At 44.2% G+C, this 26,708-nt stretch overlaps 2 protein-coding genes across 6 annotated transcripts in view; one reads left to right on the top strand and one right to left on the bottom strand.

Annotated features, from left to right (window-relative positions):
- The first annotated feature begins 607 nt into the window (after positions 1–607).
- LOC133445891 (sodium/calcium exchanger 1-like) overlaps positions 608–26,708 on the top strand; it is a 37,081-nt gene continuing 10,980 nt past the window's right edge. For 2 of the 5 annotated variants that reach the window (XM_061723446.1, XM_061723436.1), the window contains exons 1-5: positions 10,103–10,124; positions 11,004–12,826; positions 20,642–20,748; positions 25,364–25,384; positions 25,507–25,524. In XM_061723446.1, coding sequence (XP_061579430.1) covers positions 11,028–12,826; positions 20,642–20,748; positions 25,364–25,384; positions 25,507–25,524 — 1,945 coding nt within the window. In that variant the 5' untranslated portion in view covers positions 10,103–10,124; positions 11,004–11,027. Of the gene's footprint in view, positions 793–10,102; positions 10,125–11,003; positions 12,827–20,641; positions 20,749–25,363; positions 25,385–25,506; positions 25,525–25,621; positions 25,637–26,708 lie in introns of those variants that run through there. The other 3 variants (XM_061723418.1, XM_061723410.1, XM_061723428.1) reach the window with 3 other exon arrangements.
- spast (spastin) overlaps positions 24,168–26,708 on the bottom strand; it is a 78,877-nt gene continuing 76,336 nt past the window's right edge. Inside the window, exon 15 of the transcript XR_009782795.1 lies at positions 24,168–24,177. The gene's annotated coding sequence lies outside the window, so the exon portion shown is untranslated. The remainder of the gene's footprint in view (positions 24,178–26,708) is intronic.

The raw sequence follows: 26,708 nt of genomic DNA, 5'->3' as shown, positions 1-26,708 counted from the left end.
AGTCCATCTAAACATTCCTTTTCAAGAACCTGTGAAACCTCTCTGCTCCACAACAGCAACGTTCGTCTCTGTCCAATAAATGTTGAGGTGATCTAGAATGGATTTGTTTATTTAGGTTTTCACTAAAAACCACAGACAGGTATGAGCTCTCAAGGTGGAATATTTTTTCATATTTCTGCTCTTAACCTTAATTTACTCTGTTCTGATAATATGTACAGTATATGTTATTTTACTCTTCAGCTTGAATATCAGATATTTTTTGTACTTGGATACCAGATCTTTTCAAGTGCACGTGGTAAGTGCCTGGTAGTTAAATTGGTGTTAAGTTAAGTGTCATTTCAGAGCAGGACTGTCAACACAGGCCTCGCGTTCTGCACCATCAGGTGGTCTGCAGGTCTCTGGAAGTCACCTTGTGGACATTGTCACGTGTTGGGAGGTGGCAGGAGGACACTTGTCCCAGCATTCCAGCCTCTTTGTGGGACATCAGCGTCACGATGCTGCCATTAGCTGCTAGCTGTTATCTCCCCCACGTGTCGGCGGGGACGAGGAGCTGCTGGACGGCCCCGGGCCCGGCAGAGCCTTGTATGGCCATGGCCCGCTGGGAGAAGGGAGATAAGCAGCACCAACGCAGCTATGTGTGTTTCTGTTAAATTTAGAGCAGTTATCAGACGCAGTTCTCCGTCCTGAACACACACTCTTCTTCTGCTGCCGCCGCGTCAGGCCCAGAGGTGAGTCCGCGCTCCCAGAGGGTCCAAAAGACCGGGTTTACCCCTCAGGACCAGATCAGCTGAGGTACAGATCTTTGTTACTGCTGTGAAAGATGCTCGACTCATAAACGTGTGTAATCAGCAGATGTTTTACTAGGTTCTAGTTCCTTGTAGAGTAGCTGGGACGAGGTTGCTGGACGGTTGTAGTTTTATTTTCTAAGTGTCTCTTTTGAAGTTATAAGGTGGTTGTGTTAAATTAGGATGCAGCTACAGCCATGCTGTTGCATAGCAACATCAGGCAGCTCTTCCAGTTGAATTGTTGTTTCCCACATAATGAGTTGGCAAAGGTTTGGATGCGCTAGATGTCCTCCTGACATGGCTTTACCCATGAATCGGGGCCTGGGATCGCTTGGCACAAACCTCGGGTTGATCCGGTGAGATTCCAGTTACAGACAAACCAACTATACCATTATGTTCTAGGATGGATATGGATCCACCAGAGGACAGCTGTGGTTCTGCTGAAGGATGATTGTGGTTCTGTTGTAGGATAGTTGTGGTTTGGTTATAGGATGATCTTGGTTTTGTTGTAGGATGATTGTGGTTCTGTTGAAGGATGATCCTGGTTCTGTTGAAGGATGATTTTGGTTCTGTTGAAGGATGATCCTGGTTCTGTTGAAGGATGATCTTGGTTCTGTTGTAGGATGATCTTGGTTCTGTTGAAGGATGATCTTGGTTCTGTTGAAGGATTATTGGGGTTCTGTTGTAGGATGATCTTGGTTCTGTTGAAGGATTATTGGGGTTCTGTTGTAGGATGATCTTGGTTCTGTTGAAGGATTATTGGGGTTCTGTTGTAGGATGATCTTGGTTCTGTTGGATGATTGTGGTTTTGTTGAAGGGTAGTTGGGGTTCTGTTGTTAAATGAGTGTGGTTATGTCGTAGGATAATTTTTGGTTCTGTTGTAGGTTGATCTTGGTTTTGTTGTTGGGTGATTGCGTTACTGTTGTAAGATGATTGTGATTCTGTTGTAGGACGGTTGGTGTTCAGTTGTAGAATGATCTTGGTTCTGTTGAAGGATGGTTGAGGTTCAGTTGTTGGATGGCCGTGGTTCTATTGTAGGATGATCTTTGTTCTGTTGTAGGAAGATTTTGGTTCTGTTGAAGGATGGTTGGGGTTCTTTTTTAGGATGATCTTGGTTCTGTTGTACTATAGTTGTGGTTCTCTTGTTAGAAGAGTGTGGTTCTGTTGTAGGATCATTTTTGGTTCTGTTGTAGGACTCCGCTCCATGGGAGACCGAGCTTTCTGCTCCGCTGCCCCCCCATCTGGAACTCCCTCCCTGAACACCTACGTCAACCCCAGTCTGTGGACACTTTCAAAAAGGGGCTTAAAACTTTCCTGTTCAGGAAGGTTTTCCCTGGTCTTTTTTAATTTTTTTTTTTATTATTTTTATGCTTTTTTACTTCTGGTCTTTTATGTGTCTTGATTTATTTTTTTATCCTTGTTTATGTAAGCACTTTGAGATTATTCATGAAAAGTGCTCTACAAATAAAATGTATTATTATTATTATTCATTCATTCATTCATTCATTATCTTACCCGCTTTATCCCTTGCGGGGTCACGGGGGTCTGCTGGAGCCTATCCCAGCTCATTTTAGGTGAGAGGCAGGGGTTACACCCTGGACAGGTCACCAGTCCATCGCAGGGCCACATATAGACACACAAACCATGCTCACAATCACACTCACGCTCACACCTACGGGCAATTTAGAATCATCAATTAACCTAATATGCATGTTTTTGGACTGTGGGAGGAAGCCGGAGTACCCGGAGAAAACCCACGCAAGCACGGGGAGAACATGCAAACTCCACACAGAAAGGCCCCTGCCGGGCCTGGGAGTCGAACCGGGGACCTTCTTGCTGTGAGGCAACAGTGCTAACCACTAAGCCACGTGCTGCCTAATTATTATTATTATAATTATAATTATAATTATTATTATTATAATTATAATAATAATAATAATAATAATTATTATTATTATTATTATTATTATTATTATTATTATTTTTATCATTATCATTACCATTATTATTATTATTATTATGATCTTGGTTCTATTGTAGGATATTTGGGGTTCTGTTGTTGGATGATCATGGTTCTATTGTAGGATGATCTTCGTTCCGTTGTAGGATGATCTTGGTTCTGTTGAAAGATGGTTGGGGTTCTGTTGTTGGATGATCGTGGTTCTATTGTTTGATGATTGTGGTTCTGCTGAAGGATGATCATGGGGTTTTGTTCATCAGTGAAGGAGGAATGGAGCGTAGTAACGATCTACAGGTGCATCAGCATCTGCAGTATTGACAACTTTGTACTGGTCTGATTTGGTGAATACTGTTTTTAAGTCTGCGTTCCTCCCCTCCCCTTCAGAACTGCGGGTGGTGTCAGTCATCCAGGAGAGAACCGGAGTTGAGTCGCTGCTCCTTCACATGCAGAGGACACAGTTGAGGTGGTTCATCTGGTTAGGAGACCTCCTAGATATTGGGAAGGGTTTCTGGGCTGTCTTACTGGCCAGAGGCCCCGGGGCAGACTTATCTTATGTTTTGGTTGTCCTGGGAACACCTGTGTTCACTGGAGGAGCAAGTGGACGTGGCCAAGTACATGGAGGTGTGGGCTTCTTTGCCCATGCTGCCTCCCACACAACCTGAACCTGGATAAGACGAAGATTTTTAGCACTTTCTTCACTTCTTTTCTGAGCTGTGAATAAAGACCCAACCAACTTAAATCGTTCTCATTTTAAAGATTATTGTTGGGTTGTTAACTGTACTAAGAGCCGACTGAGACCCGTTCAGGTTCTGTGTGTTTCTGGAAGGTTCTGGAAGAGTCTGGGTTGTTCCGGACGGCTCCTGGTTGATCTGTTAGGGTTTGGGGATAATGTTTAACAAAGCAGCCTGAAGTAGGTACCTTCATGTCCGTTTGAAGACTATACCAGCCAGGACTAACACCAGTTAGATTACCTCCCATCACTCGGCTCGCTGATCGTGAGCCTTGGCCAGTGGCAGTTGCCCATGGGTCACCTAAACTCACCAGCCTCGGGCCACAGGTGGTGTGCCGCATGACAGCGGTCCTGGCAGAGCTCTGCTTGTCTGCAACGGTGGTTTTGAAGCTCCCTCTTCCTCGTGCTGCTCGACACCATGTTGGAAGCCAGAAAAACGCCCCCATCTACTCTTTGTTAAAGTCAGTTCTGACAACCAGCTGGAGCTGCTGGCGGACGTTTACAGAGAAAATGCTTGAGATGTTGTTTCAGGAATGACTGCTGTGTTTAGCCCATGCTGGGTTACTATGAAGTTCTTTGCTTAACTCGGTAGCGTGACGATGACTGATAGGGAAGTGATAATGGATAGCCATTAGCTGAAGCAACTGTCAATCAATCAGAAATACATTTACTGGTATGTATAACAACATATGCGGGGTAGAGTCCCGTTCTTCTTCTATCCTCCACACATGCACCCGTGTGTGTTCACCTCCGCTGGTGTGTGGGATCTTGAGCTACACGTTTGAATTCCAGAATGTTCTAATTGGTGGTTCTGCCATCAAATATGACCCACAACATCTCCTCCCTGAACCCTTCCAGTCCTGACTCGCAGCATTGTTTCTGACTGATCCGACCTTGTCTGGTTCTGATGGGCTGAATGGAAACGATCCTCAGCTCTGGCAGAGGGCTCTGTGTGTGCGTTGGTGCTGCAGGCCGGTCTGGTATTAGATCTGCCGTCACTTTAATGGGGTGGCCGCATTCAGACGACAGCCTGTAAATCTGAGGCTGGCTCCGTCACACCATCTCTGGCTGATGGGTAATGTGAGCCAACACACATAACCCCAGATTTTATACACACAGAGGATCAGACTTCCACACTGTTGATCCTCATGTGAAAAGCAGATAACGAAGCATCTTTTAAAATGAGGCAGAAACCCTCAGAGTTCACCTGAAAACCTCTCAGCTCCAGGTTAAAGGGAAAGTTCGGTTTTTTACAACATGGACCTTATTTCTGGCATTTTTTATGGTTGTATACTCACCCAGAGGTGTTTGGTGTCATTTGGAGTCCTTCGGAAGATATTAGGAGTTTTGTGCGAGCCGCTTCTCCATATAACGGTAGCGCATGAGGGCACCCGCGGGACACAGACGATGCAGCGTCTAAATAACACATGATTGCCGCGAAACTCTTCATTTCTTTTATGAATCACTAGATCTGCTTCCAGGACCTGTTGTCTACATCCGGGTCTGTCTGTGTAATAAATAAATCCGTTTGTAAACAAGACCTCTGAACTCATGACGTCATCTCTGTGCACGCGTCCCAGACACAGCTCCGTGTACAGCTGGAGTTCGCTACTGTTAGTTTACTGATAGTTATTTGAAACATGTCTGAATATTTGTCAAATTCTGAGGTTGTGGACGACGACTTTGAATATGATGGACGTCCTTACCGTTTTGAGCCGGAGTATACGGCTGAAGAGCTCACTGAACGGAGGACAGAGTGCGCGCACAGAGATGACGTCATGAGTTCAGAGGTCTTGTTTACAAACTGATTTATTTGTTACACACAGCCCCGGATGAAGACAACAGGTCCTGGAAGCAGATCTAGTGATTCATAAAAGAAATGAAGAGTTTCACGGCAATCATGTGTTATTTAGACGCTGCATCGTCTGTGTCCCGCGGTGCCCTCATGCGCTACCGTTATATGGAGAAGCGGCTCGCAAAAAACTCCTAATATCTTCCGAAGGACTCCAAATGACACCAAACACCTCTGGGTGAGTATACGACCATAAAAAATGCCAGAAATAAGGTCCAGGTTGTAAAAAAACGAACTTTCCCTTTAACACCAATTGAGTCTGCTTTACACTGAAACACAGAAAATGACCTCCAACGTCCACTAAACTACAGGTCTGAATATCTGACCTTTGGTCACCATGTAATATTCATCTAAAAATGAAGTACACAAAAAATAACCAACTAATGTGGGCAATACTAAGTACCCCCATAAATAAGCAGCCTGTAGATTCACCTTCAATTACAACAACATGAAGTAGTGGTTTCCTGTATGACTTTATCAGTCTCCCGCATGGTTCTGGTCCATTCTCCTTTGCTCTGGTCTATAGAGGAGTTCATGGTCCAATCAATGACTGACCTGTCCAGGTCCCCAGAGCATCATCACTCCACCACAATGTCCAGAACCATGTTTTCCCCTCACATGGTTGTGGACATTAAAGGAGCTTGAGGCCGGATTGTGGCAGGATTTATGAAAAAAATCCGTATACATTTTAGGTTTTCTAGTAATAATGTCAGATGAAGCGTTCCAAACCCAAAAGAATGAGCCCTCTAGTGTATCTCTGCGTTGCCTTGAACAGGCTGTGTGCTGCAAAATGTGCTGCAGTGCTGGGGCCGAATTTCCCGCGCTGTTCTGCGGATGTGACGTCACATGACGCTGCATGCGCGTTCTCCCCGTTCTCCCGTGCCGGCTTCACTGTTGGCTGCAGTACCCCCGATGGCCGTCGTGGTGAAGGGTGGCGCTAGAGAGTCTCATTTCTTAAAAGGAGCCTCATGCTCCTTTAAGAGAGACCACAGTTAGCGTATACACTGAATCACAAACTGTCAAATCGCAAACACTAACAGAGCAGACCCCTCCCCCCCACAGAGGATGTACCAATCACATCTCTTTGTCCTTGACCCCAGCACACAAACCCATCGCCACCAGAGCAGAGCTCAGAGTCTGACAGATGACCAGGAGCAGACAATGAGACCATTTTGATGACAAAAGCTGTCTTTTACATTAACTTTTACATTAACTTAAACAGCTGCACGTCTGCACAAAGTCACCACCTGAAAAAACATGCAGACTTTTCCAAACCGCAAAGCATGAATTGCGCAGGGGGAGTTCAAAAGCTGCTGAAGTGATGATGACGCTTTCCGCTAAGTGACGCTGACACTTACACGGCGGCCATGGCCAGCCTCAAGAGGGAGGCAAAGTTCTCCTACAGAGGCAAAACAGCCAGGGTGTTAAATCCATCACTGACTACAAAACCGACAACACCCGTCCAGCCAGCTTGGTAAAACCTCCAACATTGATCTGAAACAGAAACGGTTCAGCTGGGCCTGCAGGAGCTGCCGTTACCTGCTCTGGTGCTTAACACACATGAGGTGAGAAACACCTTGAGCCACGTCCATCCCAACAGAGCAGCTGGATCTGATGGGACAGGTGTTGACAGGTGCTGATCTCCCTCGAGCTGACGATGATACTTAAGAATTTGGATCTCAATACACGTCTGTGAATTTTCTACCAGACCACAGTCAGTGCGCATAAGGAACTACACCTCCAGCACCATCAGACTCAACACCGGAGCACCACAGGGATGTGCCCCCTACTTCACGCCCTCCTCACACTAGAAACCCATCTATGACTCCAACATCAGCAGCTGACACGGCCGTGACAGGACCGATCTCAAACATCAACAACTTTGTTTACAAGGAAGAGGTTGAGAACCTGGAACGCTGAAAAAAGCAAGAGCAGCAGCTTGGAGACCACTAGCCTGCTGGCCTCAGTGGTGAAAGGTGTAGGCAGTTCAGAGCTTCAGGTTCAGATTTGACATGGACCAATGTGTCGGTGTTGGCTAAAAAAAGGCCTCCAGAGGCTCCACTTTCTGAATAGGCTGAAAAAGACAGCTCCCACAACAGCTGCTGGTCAACTTCTACAGGTGCACCAAAGACTCAGCAGTCTCGTACTAGATCACAGCCTGGTCCCCTGGCTGCACCTCTGGGAACAGCAAGGTCCTGCAGCAGATCATAAAGACTGAGCAGCTGATCTGCAGAGGAACTCGACAGGGCCTGGTGCCGATAAATGTCATCAAAAACCCAACCTGCACATAACAGCTCAGGAGCAAATTTTATCTCATAACCATCAAGTTACTAAATCCCTGACTAAGGCTGCGTCCCAATACTCCCCCTCGCCCTCGTTTTCTTCACTAACCCTAACTTTTGCGCGTTCCCGTGAAGGTAGTGGTGTCCCAATTCCTCTTTTCACCTAGGGGGAGGGGGCATAACAAGGCTTAGGGGCTGAGAATAGCCCCTTCAAATCGAGGGATTTCAGATGCTGACTTGGCGAGCAAGGGGGTATGAAAATTTCCCAGAATGCTTTTCGTCGTCATTTGCGGACTGAATAAAAAAAAAAAACATGGCGGACATTTCTTATTTTTTTGGGAATAAAATCAATATTTTGAGTTAGTTTCTGCATAAAAATGCGTTTTGATTACATTTCTCGGCGCAAACCAATATTTTACTTTCATAATATTCACTCAGTGAATGTACATAATCCCTTTTTTGTCCGTTGGTCGCTAAGATCGCGCCGGAATATGGTTACGTAAGCTACGCCATAGGCTGCGTCTATTTAACGCGGACCTAAACTCCGGAGCCGGCAGACAGAAATCTCTAAATTTCGGAGCAAATTTCTTAACAGGCGTAGCTACAACTGTTAGATTTCATCTATTAAACCAACATCTTCCTAAATGATTTATTTCAGCCAGCGTAATTCTCAACAGAGCTGCGTCCCGGGAGAGTTTCTCTCCCGGGGCGACGGAGCAGCTTGACCCGGCGGATACGTCTGTTTTCGGGCTGTGAGCTGCTGCTGCTCCCCGGGGCCGGCGGCTCTTCTCATCTCCGAAAACATCGGGTCAAATTTCTTAACAGGCGTTATTTGGATAAACTGAGCCCCGGTTGCGGATCTTAAGGTTACCTTTATGCCTGAAAAAATATTAAAACTTAATAAATTGCCATATTAACAGCGCTACAGCTGAAGTTAAAACAGCTTTTGGCTCTCAGCTTCCTGATCAGGGTAGGGATGGAAACGAGGGGTAGGGGGAGAAATGGGACAGGCACCTGGGCCAAGTGCCCTAGATCTCAAGTGCCCTAAAATCTCCCCCTTCTTTTTTAGGGGTTAGGGAAGAAAAGAAGTGCGAGTGGAGAAAAGAAGGGCGAGTGAAGAAAAGTAGGGGGAGTATGAGATTGGGCCCAAGAACTTCCATCCCCAGGTCAATCCTACAGAGCCCCTAAAGGGACACAGATTTTTTTTTTTTATAATGAGTTTTACGCGTGCGCGTAAAACCTTTAAGTGAGCACGTAAAGTTGTTTACTTGCAAGCAAAGTGGTAATGTCCTTATAATGGGGTTAAAATATAGCTCAGCTAAATCCTGTAATGTCATTTCCATTCATAAACAGAGCAGGGCGCAACTGGAGGGTCTCCTGTTCCAGCAATACTCCCATGTACTTGTTTTTACGCGCTCACGTAGAACAATTTTTAGGCGCTGACTTATAAGTTTTACGAGAGCGCGTGAAACTTTTTAGTGAGTGCATAAACGTTTTACGTGCTCACGTAAACAACTTTACGCGTGCGCATAAAAGTTTCACGCGCGCGCGTAAACTCGTTATATTAAAAAAAATTAAAAATCCGTGTCCCTTTAGGGGCTCCGTACAATCCTGATGCTCCAAACAAATCAAAGTCATCATTCAGCAAAATCAACAAACGACTAAATGGTTTTGTGGCCCTTTTACATTTAATCCTCAACAACAGTCATTGCTGATGTTTTTCCCTCTTGGTACTGTGTAAACACACACCTGAATGCTCCAGACCAGCAAAGTGCCAAAACATCTGCGTTGATAGAGGTCTGCACACCCGCTGATGATCAGTGAATCAATGATGATGATCAGTTTTTCAATGATGATGATCAGGGATTAAATTCAGTTTTATATATAAAGCATCTATTACAACAGAAGTTGTCTCCAGAGACCAGAACATGACCACCAATCAATTATTATATAAAAACGGCAGATAAAAACTCCCCTTTAGGAGGGATGAAACCTGGATCAGGACCTGGATCATAAGGGGGAACCTTATGATGATGATTAGCAGGATCTAGCTCCAACTTTAACATCCTCTGGAAGCAGTGAGGTGGTTCTTGGGTCTGCTGACATGAGATTGTTATATTTTACATAGATATTATTATTGTGATACAATATATTATTAGATTAGATCACGTTTTATGGTTTTACACATACAAAATGGGGAGGAGGAGAGGAAAGGGTCAGAAGGGGGAAGAGGAAGAACACAGGGAGGAGGAGGGGGAATGGGGACGAGGAAAAAGAGGAGGGGACTCAGCAGTGAGCTGCTCCAGGCGAGGCAGACCTCTTCTCTTTTCTGTTATCAGCTCGGCGCCGGTCCTAGTCCTGCTCCTGATCCTGGTCTCTGGTCGTTCTACTGCAGTAGACCCTCCCTCAGATCCTCCGTCTCAGACATGTAAACTCCTCTGAGGACTTTGTGGAGACTGGAATTTTAAACCTCTGGGCTGGTGGTGTTTGTCCGTCAGGATCTGCTTGAGTGACGGTAGGTTTCTGTCATCAGTCGCTCTCAAGTATAAAGTCAACATCATGCAGATATTTACGTGGTAGAATGTTTGTGGTGTCGTTCTGGTGTCAGAGGGTGAAAATATCAGACGGATAAAAGTGGTCAACTCTCAAGTGCAGAGCTCATATCTCTTTGGATCCATGTAGTGAAAACCCTCTAAATCCATCCCAGAACATCTCATTATTTACTGACGTTCCCGTCGTGGAACAGAGGGCTTCAGAGGTTTCTGAATATGGTGTTCAGAATGGTGTTTGGTGCATTTGGTCCTACCTGGTTCATTGAGGCTTGTCAGCTGTGAAACTATAAAACTACTCTCATTTGACACGAATGTCCCAACAACCTCAACAGCTTTGGGTTTGTTTGTACCAGTGAGCTCTTCAAGGTGTTCTAGCACTTCAATGTGGGTGTTTGAACAGGACGTGTCTCAGGAACCATGACGACCTGGATGATGGACACCCCTTCTGTCGGTAGAATGGACGAGCAGGTCACTCAGGTGGATGTTATATAAAAAAGTCCTCAAACCTTCACCTGAGAGCTGAAAGGAGTCTGAGGTTTTTTTGAACGACTCACACAAACATACCGGCCTCCTAGTTCCAGTCGGATATAGTTGTTGGGAACTGTTTTAAAAAAGAATTTGGTGTCATGTTTGGGTCATTATCTCTCTACAGTATCAGGTAATACCACAAGCAAAGTATCACCTATACTTTGTCAAGTATCAAAAGGTATAAATTTGGGTTAGGACCAAGTATTCATTTTAACTGAAGGAAAAAGTGGAATCAATGGCATGACTTACATTTGTAGTAAACTCCTGACATCATGTTTGGGACCGAAGTGATGAGAACTCTTTGTGTGTTGCAGGTTGAAGGGAGCTGAAGAATCACCATGGACCGAGCCAGAACCTTCATGCCGTTCTCCACTTATGAGCTGCTCTTCTCTCTAGCCGTCATCTCCACTGAGTTTATGCCTTTAGCAGCGGGAGGCTCGGCTTCAGCGCTCCTGTCCAACAACACGGTCGGCAACGAAACCAAATGTGCCGGCAGCACCAAGTGCGTCGAGGGCGTCATCCTGCCGGTGTGGAAGCCACTCAACCCGGCCTTCACTGATCGCCTGGCCAGAGCCACCATTTACTTTGTGGGGTTGGTCTACATGTTCCTGGGAGTCTCTATTATTGCAGATCGCTTCATGTCGTCCATCGAGGTCATCACTTCTCAGGAAAGACAGATTACCATCAAGAAACCAAATGGTGAGAAGATCACCACAACGGTCCGCGTCTGGAACGAGACGGTGTCCAACCTGACCCTGATGGCACTCGGTTCTTCTGCACCTGAAATCCTCCTGTCAGTCGTGGAAATTTGTGGTCACAACTTCAAAGCTGGTGAGCTTGGTCCCAACACCATCGTAGGAAGTGCCGCCTTCAACATGTTCGTCATCATTGGCCTTTGTGTGTCCGTCATCCCCGATGGAGAGACCAGGAAGGTGAAGCACCTGCGAGTGTTCTTTGTTACCGCTTCCTGGAGCATCTTTGCTTATACCTGGCTTTATTTGATCCTGGCCGTCTTCTCTCCAGGTATTGTTCAGATATGGGAGGGGCTTGTCACGCTGTCGTTCTTCCCTGTTTGTGTTGGTTTTGCGTACGTGGCCGACCGCAGGCTGCTCTTCTACAAATACGTGTACAAACGATACCGAGCAGGGAAGCAGAGAGGAATGATTATAGAAACTGAGGGAGAGCCAGAGCTTCCATCAAAGGTTGACATTGAAATGGACGGTAAAATGCTCAACTCTCGCAGTGAAGAAGTCATAGATGGAGAGATGGGGCTTGAGGTGAATGAGCTGGATGAGGAGGAGGCCCGAAGAGAGGTGGCCAGGATCCTGAAGGAACTGAAGCAGAAACATCCAGAAAAAGAGATGGAGCAGTTGATGGAACTGGCCAATTATCAAGTTTTAACCCAGCAACAGAAGAGTCGAGCTTTTTACCGCTGTCAAGCTACCAGGATCATGACCGGAGCAGGTAACATCTTGAAGAAGCATGCTGCTGACCAGGCGAAGAGGGCCATCCAGCACGATATCTGCTCAGAGATGTCCATAAACAACTTTTCCTCCAAGGTGTTCTTTGACCCTGGGACCTATCAGTGTCTGGAGAACTGCGGCAGCATGGCGCTAAATGTGGTCCGTAAAGGTGGAGACCTAACAAGCACAGTTTGTGTGGACTACCGGACTGAAGATGGGACCGCCAACGCCGGCTCAGACTACAAGTTCACAGAGGGAACCATTGTCTTCCAACCAGGCGAAACCGAAAAGGAAATCCGCATTGACATTATTGATGACGACATCTTCGAGGAAGATGAGCACTTCCTGGTTCACCTCACCAATGTTAGGGTCATATCAGAAGGCCCAAACGGCCACGAGGTGAACCACGTGGATGCCAGTGCAGGGTTGGGCTTACCGTGCACCGCCACTGTCACTATCTTTGATGACGACCATGCCGGGATCTTTACGTTCGAGGAGCCAGTGGTGACGGTGAGCGAGAGCTGTGGGGTGATGGAGGTGAAGGTCGTCCGGACCGCAGGAGCCCGTGGTGTTGTAGTGGTGCCATACAAAACCATCCAAGGGACGGCGAAGGGAGGCGGGGAGGACTTTGAGGACACACACGGAGTCTTGGAGTTTGAGAACGATGAGATCTTGTAAGTACAAATCTTCTGAGGAAAGTTCTAGTCTCTAATAAGAGGTTGAATGTGACGTGGTACACCTGGTACCTCTAAAATCAAGCTCAGTGGTTCCTTTTGTTAGGATCCTGCTGGATGGCTCCCTGTAGGGAGGTTTCAGGCACGTCCAACCATGGTGACGAATGTTCTGACACTGGTTCACCAATGTATCCATCCAGCTTCAGGTGTTTTAATTATGTCGCTTCGAAAGGTGCATCTTGAAAGAAACGTGACAATACAGCGCAGCAAACTCGTCCAAACGGGACCAGGATGAGGCAGCCGGCAGTTCTGGTGTCAGAAATAGTTTTGGTAGTGACATGTTAAACTAGCATGGATAGACAAATACCAGGAGCCTGATGGCTCCAACTGGAGCTTCAGTCTTGACTCCAGTTGACCTCTGGAGGAGCAAGTTTGGGGCCCTGGAGCCCCCCAGGCCAACCACGAAGAGTAATGTCGCTCTGTTCGTACTATTAACAAACAAAGGTTTTCTGTATGACAGGAGCTTCACTCTGCTGCTGCTTCTGTGGACCAGAGGGTTTGAGTCAGAGCAGGCTGCAGCAGCTTCCAGGACTTCACAGTCGAGTGTTTATTCAAGCTCAACTTGTTGCATGTTAAGCTCCACTTCCATCAAACCTGCGGCCGTTTACTCACCATCCGTTGACACACTGCAACATGTTCAACATCAAAATCTTCCTGCAAAGGTCCGGAGAGTTGTGCTCGACGGGGTTTCCTCCAAATAAATTCAAACTGGGAAACAGTTCAACAGAAAACAGGAAATCCTCTTTTTCTAAAAGCAGATCGAGAAGGGAAAACACTGTTTTACAAACCTGATTAATATGCTGTTTAAACCACAAATCCTGATCAAAATAACTCCAAGATTTCCAGGCACTGGAGGCAATCGCAACACCATCTAATCCCTTCCTAAGGTCTTTAGGACCAAAAATGATAACCTCTGTTTTATCTGAATTTAGAAGTAAAAATTGCCGGACATCCAGTCCTTGATGTCCCTAAGACATGCCTGAAGTTTAGCTAATGGTTCTGTTTCATCTCATGGACAAATACAGCTGTGTATCATCAGCATAGAAATGAAAATGTATGCTGTGTTTCTGTATTATACTTCTCAATGGCTGCATGTATAAACTGAACAAGATTGGCCCTAGCACTGAACCCTGCGGAACACCGTAGCAGACCCTTGACTGTTCTGAAGAAACCTCATCTACATGAACAAACTGGAATCTTTCAGATACAGTAGATGTGATTTAGACCAACCTAGAGCTGTCCCTTTTAATCCCAACAACATGCTCTAACCTTTGCAGTAAAATGCTGATGTACAGTGTCAAAAGCAGCACTGAGGTCCAGTAGAACCAGAATTGACACTAATCCCTTATCTGAGGCCATAAGAAGGTCATTTGTGACTCGAACCAGTGCTGTCTCTATGCTATGATGCATTCTGAACCCATGATTCTGAATAATTTTTATACAAATGGTGACATGACTGGCTTGCAGGTACCAGTTAGTACAATCCATGTTTCCATGGTGATGCCTCCGAGTCTAGAGAGTCTTCTGTGGACAAGGTTGTTCTTCAGTAAAGTTCTGTAGCTCTGTGTAATACTGTTGACAAAGGTTTCCATGGTAACCTTTGTCCATGTGGTTGTCTTTGATACTAGTCTTGTTGTAGCTCCGCCTTCGTCACGTGATTCTGTTCTCTGACTGCTTGGGTGTCTGTCCTATAGCATTCACTTTCTTCTGCGTCCATCGGTACCGGCCCCTTAAAGTCCTATGGACTTATCAAAGAGGAAAAAGATTACCACACACTCACACGTCAAACGAAGCGTCCTGGGTGTCACCAATTCACGCCAGCCGTTGAAGAACTGAATTGTGGGTTCGGTGTGTCGTGGCGGGAGCGTTGCTTCCATCAGAAGTTATGCTGGCTAGGTTTGTTCAGCTCGCTGAGCTAAATTTGAACTTTAAGGCCCTGACACACCAACCCGACGTCGCCCGATCTCTGCCGACTGCTGTGTCGGCTCGCGTCGCCTGTGTCGGGCTGTGTCGGGCTCACTAGACACACCGCAAATACGACACCCGACGGCGAACTAGCACGTACGTTATGCGCATGCGTGAGAGGTAATTCCCCTCCATACCAGCAGACAAAACAGACAAACAAAACTCTGGAGAATTACCGCTGGCTGAAATAAATCATTTAGGAAGATAAATGTTAGTTTAATAGATTAAATCTAACTGTTGTAGCTACGCCTGTTAAGAAATTTGCTCCGAAACTTTCGGGATTTTCTGCCTGCCTGCTCGGGAGCTGATTTATGGTTCCGCGTTAAATCGACGCAGAGCCTACAGCGTAGGGTACGGCGTAGGGTACGGCGTACGGCGCACGCCGCCGTGTAACCTACGCCGTAGGTTCTGCGTTGGTGTAACGCAGAACCATAAATCAGCCTTTGTTCTGGCGCGGTTTGAAAAAGACAAGCGAGTGACTATATACATTCACTGAGTGAATATTATGAAAGTAAAATATATATTTCTCGCTAGAAATGTAATCAAAACGCATTTTTATGCAGAAACTAACTTAAAATATTGATTTTATTCATAAGAAATGTCCGCCATGTTTTTTTTTTTATTCAGTCCGCAAATGACGACGAAAAGCATTCTGGGAAATTCTGGGAACAGCTAATCACAGAGTGAGCTGTTTGACCGACGGCCGACGCCGATTCGACATGTCGAATCGGCTGAAAAGCTCCCTGACGGGAGGCCGACCTGTGGCAACGTGCGGGACACACCGGGGAAACTAGCCCGACAGACGCGCACCGACGCTCACCGACGGCCCGACGGCCGAAAATCGGCTTGGTGTGTCAGGGCCTTTAGATTCATTCATCTAGCCTGTGTTCTTCTTAAAGTGGAGCAGATCGGCTCACTACAGACCACTATCACTATTTTCAGGAAACACACAAATCATTATCATCATCATCATCATCATCATCATCATGATCAGTCACCTGACTGTAAAAGGTCACCTGACCCTTTTGAAATGATGCCATTAGTTTTCTTTGACCTCCAAACTCTCAACACTAAATTGATCAACTGCTGGTCTGAAAATAGGTTTATGAGAAAATGTCTGAATTATGATATTCAAAGTCGAAAATACCAAACCATTAATTCAAAATAAAGCAGACATAAGAGGTTGGACGTGTGAAATATAGTAAAAGAGCGCTGGAATCGTCGCCACCATCATCTCACCCTCACCCTAACCCCATCAGGTGGCGTGATGTTGGCGCTCTCCAAACACGGTCGAGCCCATGTTATCTCCAGTTGGAGTGGAAGTGGCTGTGAGATGTTTCTCTGTGACTCGTTTCAGCAGTCTCAGCCTCAGCCTCTTCAGGCAGATAAACACCCCGCAGCTCTCTTCCTTTTAAGGCCGGGATGCGCTCAGGAGCTCAGACCTGCTCTTTGTCGCAGCATAAACGACGCCAGCGGCCTGTTTGTGTCAGAACCACGATGTGGGGAGGTCCTGCTGGCCGCTGGCCACAAGTCCGACCTCCACGCACGTTCCAGTTCAGCTCCAAGGAGACGTGATGCTGTAAAATTGCGGAGATGATGAGCAGACCTTCTGTCGAGCCTGCAGCTGCTCCACCAATCACAGCACTTCCTTTTACAGTAAACTGACCTCCAGAGTTTCACAGCTTCTGTGGTCAGTGAAATTCTAAAATTATGCAGCTTTTCCCAACATCCACTGGGACATGAATTTAAGCCAAACAGAAGGGAAAACTGAGGGGGCAATCCCAAGTACCCTGCTCTGCTGCCAGAGGACTTAGGAAGACAACTTGCAAAGTTGTTTATTTTTATTTTTTTACTTCAAAGTCCAGACAGCTGGACACAGCTGTGCAGAAGTTTCCTTAAATGTCAACAGACTGAGGCAACGATGGAAAGAAGAACAGACCAGAACTCCTCCACAACCAGCACACGTCATGGGGGGTACTTAGTACTGCCCACATGTTTTAAACATGACTATAAACCTCCGACACTAACTGACAGATGGCTCTGCAAAAGGTTCTGATGGGCAAAATCACAAGGAGAACCAGCACTCTGTAGGAAACAAGTTGTGTCCTGAATCACACTCAGAAAACCTCCAAACCATCAATCTGTTGACATGAAATAAACATGCTCCTGGCACACACACACACACACACACACACACACACACACACACACACACACACACACACACACACACACACACACACACACACACACACACACACACACACACACACACACACACACACACACACACACACACACACGCTGATCCGTTAAATGAGGGCTGCCGTCTCCTGCAGCGAAGCCTCCAACCCTGGAAGGCTGAACGGGGACCAGACTGGAGCATGGTGTCATGGTGCTGATCTGAATCAGATCTGTGGTCTCTGGAGCGACGATAAAACCACCAACATGACAGCAAACTCCCACCTGAAACACAGCTGACGATGATGAAGCCATTCTTCAGCTGGCCTTCTTTATTTTTATCTTATTTTCACTTCTGGCAGCAGACACCAGACTCGGATGTGTAGAACCCAGTCGGATGTTTGTGTTCATCAGCCAGTGGTTTGTTAAACAAGTTCCTGCTTTCAAATACAGCTAAAACAAGACCAAAACCAGCGGTGACTGAACTGACAGTTTTATTATTTATTCATTGTTTAACCGAGGGGCCGGGGCCTTCAACCACCTGCTTCATCTGTTGTTAACGAGGAACTTAAAGCTGCAGTTCCTCTACTGACCAATAGGGTCTGGATCCAGACCTGCAGTTACTCGTCCTGGTTTAAGTTCTACTAGTCCTGGTTTCAGCTCCACTAGTCCTTGTTTTAGCCCTCCAATACTTATTTTGGATATTGACTGATCTGATTAGTATGATTGTAAACGAATATTAATTAGCATCATATGTTAGCATAAGCTAAGTCAGTCAAGCTAAAATAGCGCTGAGAGAAGATCGATGTGTTTCCTTTTTATAATCAAAAATTATATTAAAGAATGATATAATAAAATAATAGATCCTTTTTTTTCTCTTTCATTGTCACAGACCTTGTAGACAGGTATTCTCTTCTGGTAATTAATTTATGATTATTATCTTTGTTCATCAGTTTATTTGTGTGCGTGTTTTCTGGTTTTTGTAGTTCGAGGTGTTTTAATTGGACTTTTTCCTCTCCTCTGATTCATTCCAGAGATTTTAGAGCACTGGGCTTTGACTATTAGCCATACAACAATTTTGGAATGAGTCTGGAGTGATTAAACAAGGCAATAACAAAATAACACGCTGTTGACACACTAACAAGAGGTAATGGCTCACACTTGTTTTTCAAATATTCTATAATCCCACTCTGCTATGAGCTATTAGCAGTACACTTCTCAAATTTAATAAGAGAGCCAAAGGCAGCTCGTTGGGATGTTTTTGCTGCTGGGAAGCAGATTTGAACTTGAGCTATGTGCACATTTGTCCTGTGTTATTTATTTCTCAGTATATATCTTATGATGAAACACACTGTAATTGTTCTCTGCTTTTAACCCATCACTTCCAGTGAGCAATTAGGGTGAAAGGGCCTAGCTCAGGGGCCCAAAGAGGTCCACCATGGATGTGACATCCAGGGGGCTTGAACCTGAGTCCTCCAGACCCAAGTAACCACTAAACTACCCCTCCTCACTTGTAACATGGCCCCATGCAGAATCTGTTGCCAGAGGTGTCAAGTAACGAAGTACAAATACTTCGTTACCTTACTTAAGTAGAAATTTTGGTTATCTATACTTCACTGGAGTAATTATTTTTCAGACGACTTTTTACTTTTACTCCTTACATTTTCACACATTTACGGTATCTGTACTTTTTACTCCTTACATTTTAAAAACAGCCTCGTTACTCTATTTCATTTCGGCCTTTAAAAAAAACTATCCAGTTAAATTGCTCCATCCGGATAGAGTGAATTTGGTTGTGGTTGTTTCAGATGTTCTTGTCCAGTTTTGTTCTTACATCTGTTCCCTCAGATTCCTGCAACTAAACTTGGATGTACATTCCAATAAAGGTTAGGATAAATGATAACATGCCTCTGAAGTTTGACTTTTTGCACCATTACAATACTTATAGGCAACTAGTCATCATATCTTCTGCTCTCTGAAACACATGTTAATGCTCAATAGTACACATATATGGTTCTTTGATATATTTGCATTATACTAAGATACATTCATTTTCAATGGCTTTTGTCCTTAATGGCTTTTTTCCCCCTTACATTACTTTTACTTTTATACTTTAAGTAGTTTTGAAACCAGTACTTTTACACTTTTACTCGAGTAAAAAACTTGAGTTGATACTTCAACTTCTACAGGAGTATTTTTAAACTCTAGTATCTATACTTCTACCTGAGTAATGAATGGGAACACTTTTGACACCTCTGTCTGTTGATGATGTCACAGAGGGTATATCCGGTGAGGTAAATCATGATGCATCTGTGAGTCCTTCATTTCTACGACTCGCTCTATTATCTCTGACCTAGCTAGAAAACGGAGATGCGTCGCAGCCAGCTCTGGGTCAGGTGTGGTGTGGGGGTGAAGGTGGCTCATGGAGTAGACTTCATGATGGTTCAGGTAGGTAGCAGACACTGTGTCAGCAGTCTGGCGGAGCTTTGCACCTTTAAAGACTAAGCAGTCACTGATTGGAGCCCCTGCTGGGGTACAGGACTAGAGGGGACCAAACACAAAGGTGCCTCATCCAAGAGCCAGCACCAGCCTTTTACTGCCAGTTGTTCTGGGGGAAGCACCTTTTGCCCTTGCTGAAGTCCATGTTTGGTCTGCAGCCAAAGTCTGACCACAGCTGCTACCGGTTGGCCATCTAGCCAGGCCTGTCTAGTCCGGCTAGTCTCGGCTCTTTGGCTCGTAGCTGATGTTGACTCAAGAGCGACGTCTAAAATCAGAATGGATGGGGTAGGGTGGGCGTGTCCCAGCCAGCCGCCTGTCTTGTTCTTACCCCCCATTTCACCAATTTTAGTTCAAGCCCCTGCCACGATGATGTTCTCCACATAAATGACCTTTATTTAATTACGTATGTGACTTCTACAGGTAGCCAGAACCAGAGTACCGTATTTTCTGGACTATAAGCCGCTACTTTTTTCATAGGTTTTGAACCGTGCAGCTTATACAAAGGTGCGGCTATTCTGTGGATTTTTCTTGCACCGCTCGGGGCACTCTAACTGGAATTAGAATCAAAACTAAGATAAAATAAATGCAAAGAAGAATACGCTACTTCTTCTTTAGCAGATAGAAGTAGAAGCAGATTTCAAACAGATAAATAGATAAATAAATACCGGTTATTTTCTCTTGGTTCTGTCCCGTTTTAATCAGCAAAGTTGCTGCCGTGTTAAAAGACACTGTTAGGAAAGGATCTATTTAGGTACAAACATGTACATCATTTACAGTTCAAAATCCTTCTGTACATGTAGTAAATATCTAATCTAACAACATAAATATCTGCGGCTTGCATATCTTTTTTTTATTAAATAGAGCGGATGCGGCTTATATACAGGTGCGGCTTATAGTCCAGAAAATACGGTACTTGTTTATTGAAGTTAAGGATGCTTAACGCTGAAGATCTCTGCCCAGGAACTCTTCATGTCACGTTTTCAGAGGATTTGGTCCATCAGCGCTCACAATGATGTCAGCTGCCGTCGATCCTCGACTTTTCGTTCCGAAATTAGGGCCGCGCTAGCTCCTCGCACTGCGAAGCCTCTTTATGCTCTCTTTCTGTTTCAGCAAAACCCTCCAAATCAACATAATTGATGATGAAGAGTATGAGAAAAACAAGAACTTCTTCCTGGAGATCGGAGAGCCTCAGCTTCTGGAGATGAGTGAGCGGAAAGGTGGGGGCGTCGCCTTCCTGTGCCCTGACCCCGCCCACACCTGTGTAAACCTAACCCCATGTGAACCTGACTCACCTCAGAGCCTCGCAGAGAAAGACTCAGACGAGCTGCTGCACACAGACGTCAAAATTGTTTTCGTGGTCATAAGTGAAAGAATCAGAGTAGGGAGGGACGTTTATTCTATCTATAATTCTGCTCTGATCCACAACTCTGAAATCTGTTTCATCCTGCAGGCCCATGAGGTGAGGCATCTGTCCATGAGTGTTTGTCCGTGTGTGCTTGTGAACTAATGCATGCCCCCCTTCCAACAGGAAGACCATAAATGTTAAAATAATTGACCACGAGGAGTACAATAAGAAGGCCCGTTTCTACGTGGAGCTGCAGGAGCCGTACTGGAACAGGAGGAGGTGGACAGGTGTGATCACGCTGCTCACCTGTCTCTGTCCTCTTCTGCTTCTTTCTGCTGATGTCTCCTGATTCCTCCTTCACGCTGCGCGGCCTGTCATTGGTCCTGGCTCTTGGTCTGTTTAACCCACTGGAGATCAAACAAACTGTATTCATATACAATAACCTCAAACCAAGGAGATCGGGAAAAAGTTTAATGACTGAGCACAAAACTGGTCCTTTAGTTAGAAGCTTGGACAGTAGGAATGGGTGATATTTTACCGTTCACGATAAACCGTCAAAAAAATTCCCCACAGTAAGAATTTGTCATGTCGTGGTAAAAACGATAAATTCCCCTTGATGACGTTTTTGTGTAAAGCTGATTTATGGTTCTGCGTTAAATCCACGCACAACGTACGTGAAGGAAGGAAGGAAGGAAGGAAGGAAGGAAGGAAGGAAGGAAGGAAGGAAGGAAGGAAGGAAGGAAGGAAGGAAGGAAGGAAGGAAGGAAGGAAGGAAGGAAGGAAGGAAGGAAGGAAGGAAGGATATGTGAGAAAAAAGAAAGAAAGAAAGAAAGAAAGAAAGAAAGAAAGAAAGAAAGAAAGAAAGAAAGAAAGAAAGAAAGAAAGAAAGAAAGAAAGAAAGAAAGAAAGAAAGAAAGAAAGAAAGAAAAGAAAGGAAATGAGCCTGAAAGAAAGAAAGAAAGAAAAATAAATTCCCATTGAGGACGTTTAGTAGCATTTAGTATCTTTTAGAGCAGTGTTTTGGGGGCTCCAAAGACTGAATGTGGTGATAGATTTATAGTTCAATTGGTATTTCTTTTATCGTAATTTTTATCGTTATCGGGATAAATGCCAGAAATTATCGTGATACATTTTTTAGTCCATACCGCCCATCCCTATTGGACAGTGTGTAAAATGTAGATTAAAAACAGAACCCAACAAATGCTGGCCCGAAAGCCAGCCATCGTGTTGACAGGAGTTCAGTGGTCTTTTGTAGACAACACAATCTTGTTTCAGCACAAACCTGACGGCGAACCCACAACCTGGACCGAGAACACGCTGGATGTGGATCGAGAGAGGCACGAAAGAAGATCCATCCATTTTCTATACCTGCTTTATCCTTTGCAGGGTCAGGGGGGTCTGCTGGAGTCTATCCCAGTTGATCGCAGGCGAGAGGCAGGGGAACGCCCTGGACAGGTCGCCAGTCCATCGAAGGGCCACATATATAGACAAACAACCAGACATACTCACACTCACACCTACGGGCAATTTAGAATCACCAATTAACCTAGTATGCATGTTTTTGGACTTGGGGAGGAAACCGGAGTACCCGGAGAGAACCCACGCAAGCACGGGGAGAACATGCAAACTCCACACAGAAAGACCCTGCCGGGCCTGGGAGTCTGAACCTTCTTGTTGTGAGGCAACAGTGCTAACCACTAAGCCGAGTGTCACCGAAGACTCGAACCACGTTTCAGAATGTACCAAACGTACCATGGCAACAGGTACGTGGGTGATGGATGGGTCCACGATGGGTGTGTTTGTCGTCCAGTCCGTGAGCTTGATGCCATGATAATGAGGTTCTGAAAGAAATTGTCTAAACTCTCACCAACATTTATATGTGAATCCATCTGAGATACTTAGACCCCGTCCACACGTAGCCGGATATCTGCGGATATCTGCTAAACCGGAGATAATTTCCTACGTTTTTACCTGTCATCCACACGAAAACGCAAATAAACGAAGCTTTAAAAAAACTCCGGGCAAAGTGAAGATTTTTGAAAACTCCGTTTATGTAGATGCGTGTAGACGGAGACAACCGGAGTTTTGCGTTTTCGAACGTCACATTATGCGCCAAAACAACAACAAATCTGCTCTGACGTGCGACTTTTGTTTACTACAGAACTACAGATGATCCAGCATCTGTTCTCCAAGCTATTAAATAAATGGTCTCTGGTCTTGACCACCGCTTACTGCGTTACACCGACACAGAGCCTACGCCGTAGGGTACGCGGCGACGCGCACCCTACGGTGCCCGCGGAGCCGCGGAGCCGCGGAGCCGCGGTGCCCGCGGAGGTGCAGCTTCCCGGGAGCCGCAGATGATCTACAGGTTAGAATGCTTATGAATGTGGTCGAAAACGCAGATCTTCGGTTATGTGTGGATGCAAATTTTTTTATAAACGGAGGGGGGAAATATTCGTTTTTAAAAATACCCGGCTACGTGTGGACGGGGTCTTAGTTGAATGATGAGGCCTCATGCGACTGGTCGCTGGTTAGCCAAACTAGGATCCAGATAAAACACCCATTTTGGACCCATCCATCGCTCACGTAGCTGAACAGAACCGGTGGGAGTCTCACGGAGCCAACATGGAACCCCTCAGCCAGCCCCAACATGGGCTCAGCCTAGGGTTGCCACCTTTCAGAAATAGAAATAAGGGACGCCCTGATTTCAGCAGCGCAGGAGCCAAAAAAAAGCCCCAAAACTTCTAAACTGAATAAAAATGTGTTTATTTTATATGAAAAAACAAAATGCTTTGATTTAAAGTTTAAAGTGCTTTAATAGCATTGAACTTGCATGACTGTACAGACAGACAACCACACTAGCAGCTGAAATATCCTTCTACGTCCACATCAGCCCAGATGTAGAATATAGCTACAGGAGAAGAATATGGTGTAAAAGTTAATTTATTTCAATAATTCAACTAGAATATGGTGTAAAAGTTAACTTATTTCAATAATTCAACTAGAATATGGTGTAAAAGTTAATTTATTTCAATAATTCAACTAGAATATGGTGTAAAAGTTAACTTATTTCAATAATTCAACTAGAATATGGTGTAAAAGTTAATTTATTTCAATAATTCAACTAGAATATGGTGTAAAAGTTAACTTATTTCAATAATTCAACTAGAATATGGTGTAAAGGTTAATTTATTTCAATAATTCAACTAGAATATGGTGTAAAGGTTAACTTATTTCAAATATTTTGTACATTTTATATAACACTCTGATTGTTCCATATCTGACCTACTGTGTTGAAGTTTGGGGAAATGCCTGTAAAACATATATTCAATCAATTTTCATTCTGCAAAAAAGAGCCATAAGGATAATTAGTAGAAAACGATATAGAGATCCAACAAATCCATTATTCCTTCAGTTAAATTTGTTGAAATTTCATGAACTAGTAGACCATAGTATTCTGCAAATTATGTTTAAAGCTCATAAAAAAACTTTACCAATCAACATTCAGAAAAGATTTGAAAAAAGAAAAAGCAAGTATAACTTAAAAGGAACAGAGATTTTTATAAAACCAAGATGCAGGACAAAATTGATGGAACGTTGTGTTTCTGTGAAAGGAATCAATTTATGGAACAATCTGAACAAAGAAAACAAAGAATCCAAATCAAACATTACATTCAAAAGAACAATTAAAACCTGTATGTTAAGGAAATATAACGAAAAATGTTGAGTTTGATTGACATACCCGTAGGCGGTGGTAATTTTATTTAATGTTATTTTAATTTTATTTTAGTTGTTTTTATTCACTTAGTTTTTTGTTTTTTTTAATTATTATTAAATTATGTTATTTGTGAAAGGGGCAGATCAGATAAGATTCTTCTTCTTTCTGCTCCCTTTTCATTCATACGTTAGGAACATTTGTATTTGTGTTTGTATTGAATTGTTTTGTTTTTTTGAATGAAAATAAAGAATAAATGAAATGAAATGAATAATTCAACTAGAATATGGTGTAAAGGTTAATTTATTTCAATAATTCAACTAGAATATGGTGTAAAAGTTAAGGAAAATACGGTACAAATCGTGTCCCGTAACAGAATTCCGTATTTTACGGGACGGGTGGCAACCCTAGCTCAGCCATACATCCATCACAAACAGAAATACGGCTTCATCAGTAATAGTCTGAACGGAGGGAAGGGGCTAAGCACGGGGGTGGACTGGGATTGTCCCCTTGACTGTAAACTCAGCCTGTCTGTGTTTAGCTTCGTTGAATGACCAGTTTTAATGTCTGAACTTCAACCCAACGACCTGTGTTTGTGGACATACTTTGTGAACATGGGCCATGTCCAGGGTGGGGCAGCTCTGGGCCAGTCTGTGCTGGTTTGACCTCTGCGGTCGTTGACTGGTGAAGGCTGTAGCTCTCCTTCTCCAGCTTGATTCCACCTCTTCTCTGCTTCTTCTTCATGGTTTTCTCTCCTCTTTCTTCCTTTCAGCTGTGTTGCTTCAGGAACTCGGTAAGCTGCTTCAGTTTCCTCTGTCCTGTCCCTTTTCTTAAAAACAATTTACTGCAGTTTTTTTTCCACACAACTTTAAATCACAAATCTGACTTTGTCTCTGTTGTTTTGTGGTCTTCCAGGAGGATTCGTGAAGACAGGTAGGACTTTTCACTTCTTGTAAAACTCTTCTGCAAACCCAGAGCTGCAGCTGCTGTAGACCTGGACTCACTGATGCTTTTCTGTCACCTCCATCAGACAAGCAGCTGTGCGGTAAGACCACCCTCACATGTGGAAAGAATTGCTTCCAAAGTGCTTCGTCACTTGAAGCAACAGCGTGTCTGATCGTAGTGATTTAACCCTCAAACATGTCATCCAGCTCTCATTTATCACTCTGGGAAGAGTTTTAACTTAATCAGCAGTCTGTGTGGAATAGTGTGAGAAAGGAAGAACATCCAGCTGGGTCTTAATATCAGGCGACTACAACTGATGATCAAATATACAGAACATGATTCATGTCAATCAGGCGCAGTTCTGACCTTTGACCAGGTCAATCCAAAGCTCTGATTCTGTCCTCCGTCATCTGGTCTGATGTAGATTAGCTTCTGGGTTCCCACGGCAGCGCTGATGTGTCTTCTCTGTCCGTCTCCGTAGACTCTGAATGCTTTCTGAAGTGAATTGTGGGTCGCGTGTGATTAGGGTTGCCACCTTTCAGAAATAGAAATAAGGGACGCCCTGATTTCAGCAGCGCAGGAGCCAAAAAAAAAGCCCCAAAACTTCTAAACTGAATAAAAATGTGTTTATTTTATATGAAAAAACAAAATGCTTTGATTTAAAGTTTAAAGTGCTTTAATAGCATTGAACTTGCATGGCTGTACAGACAGACAACTATACTAGCAGCTGAAATATCCTCCTATGCTACGTATGTCCACATCAGCCCAGATGTAGAATATAGCTACAGGTGAAGAAAATGGTGTAAAAGTTAATTTATTTCAATAATTCAACTAGAATATGGTGTAAAAGTTAATTTATTTCAATAATTCAACTAGAATATGGTGTAAAAGTTAACTTATTTCAATAATTCAACTAGAATATGGTGTAAAAGTTAATTTATTTCAATAATTCAACTAGAATATGGTGTAAAAGTTAATTTATTTCAATAATTCAACTAGAATATGGTGTAAAAGTTAATTTATTTCAATAATTCAACTAGAATATGGTGTAAAAGTTAACTTATTTCAATAATTCAACTAGAATATGGTGTAAAAGTTAATTTATTTCAATAATTCAACTAGAATATGGTGTAAAAGTTAACTTATTTCAATATTTCAACTAGAATATGGTG

The sequence above is a fragment of the Cololabis saira genome, chromosome 1 (assembly GCF_033807715.1).
Source record: "Cololabis saira isolate AMF1-May2022 chromosome 1, fColSai1.1, whole genome shotgun sequence".
NCBI lineage: Eukaryota > Metazoa > Chordata > Actinopteri > Beloniformes > Belonidae > Cololabis > Cololabis saira.
Note: the sequence above shows the minus strand (reverse complement) of the source record. Positions and strands in the feature narration are given on the sequence as shown.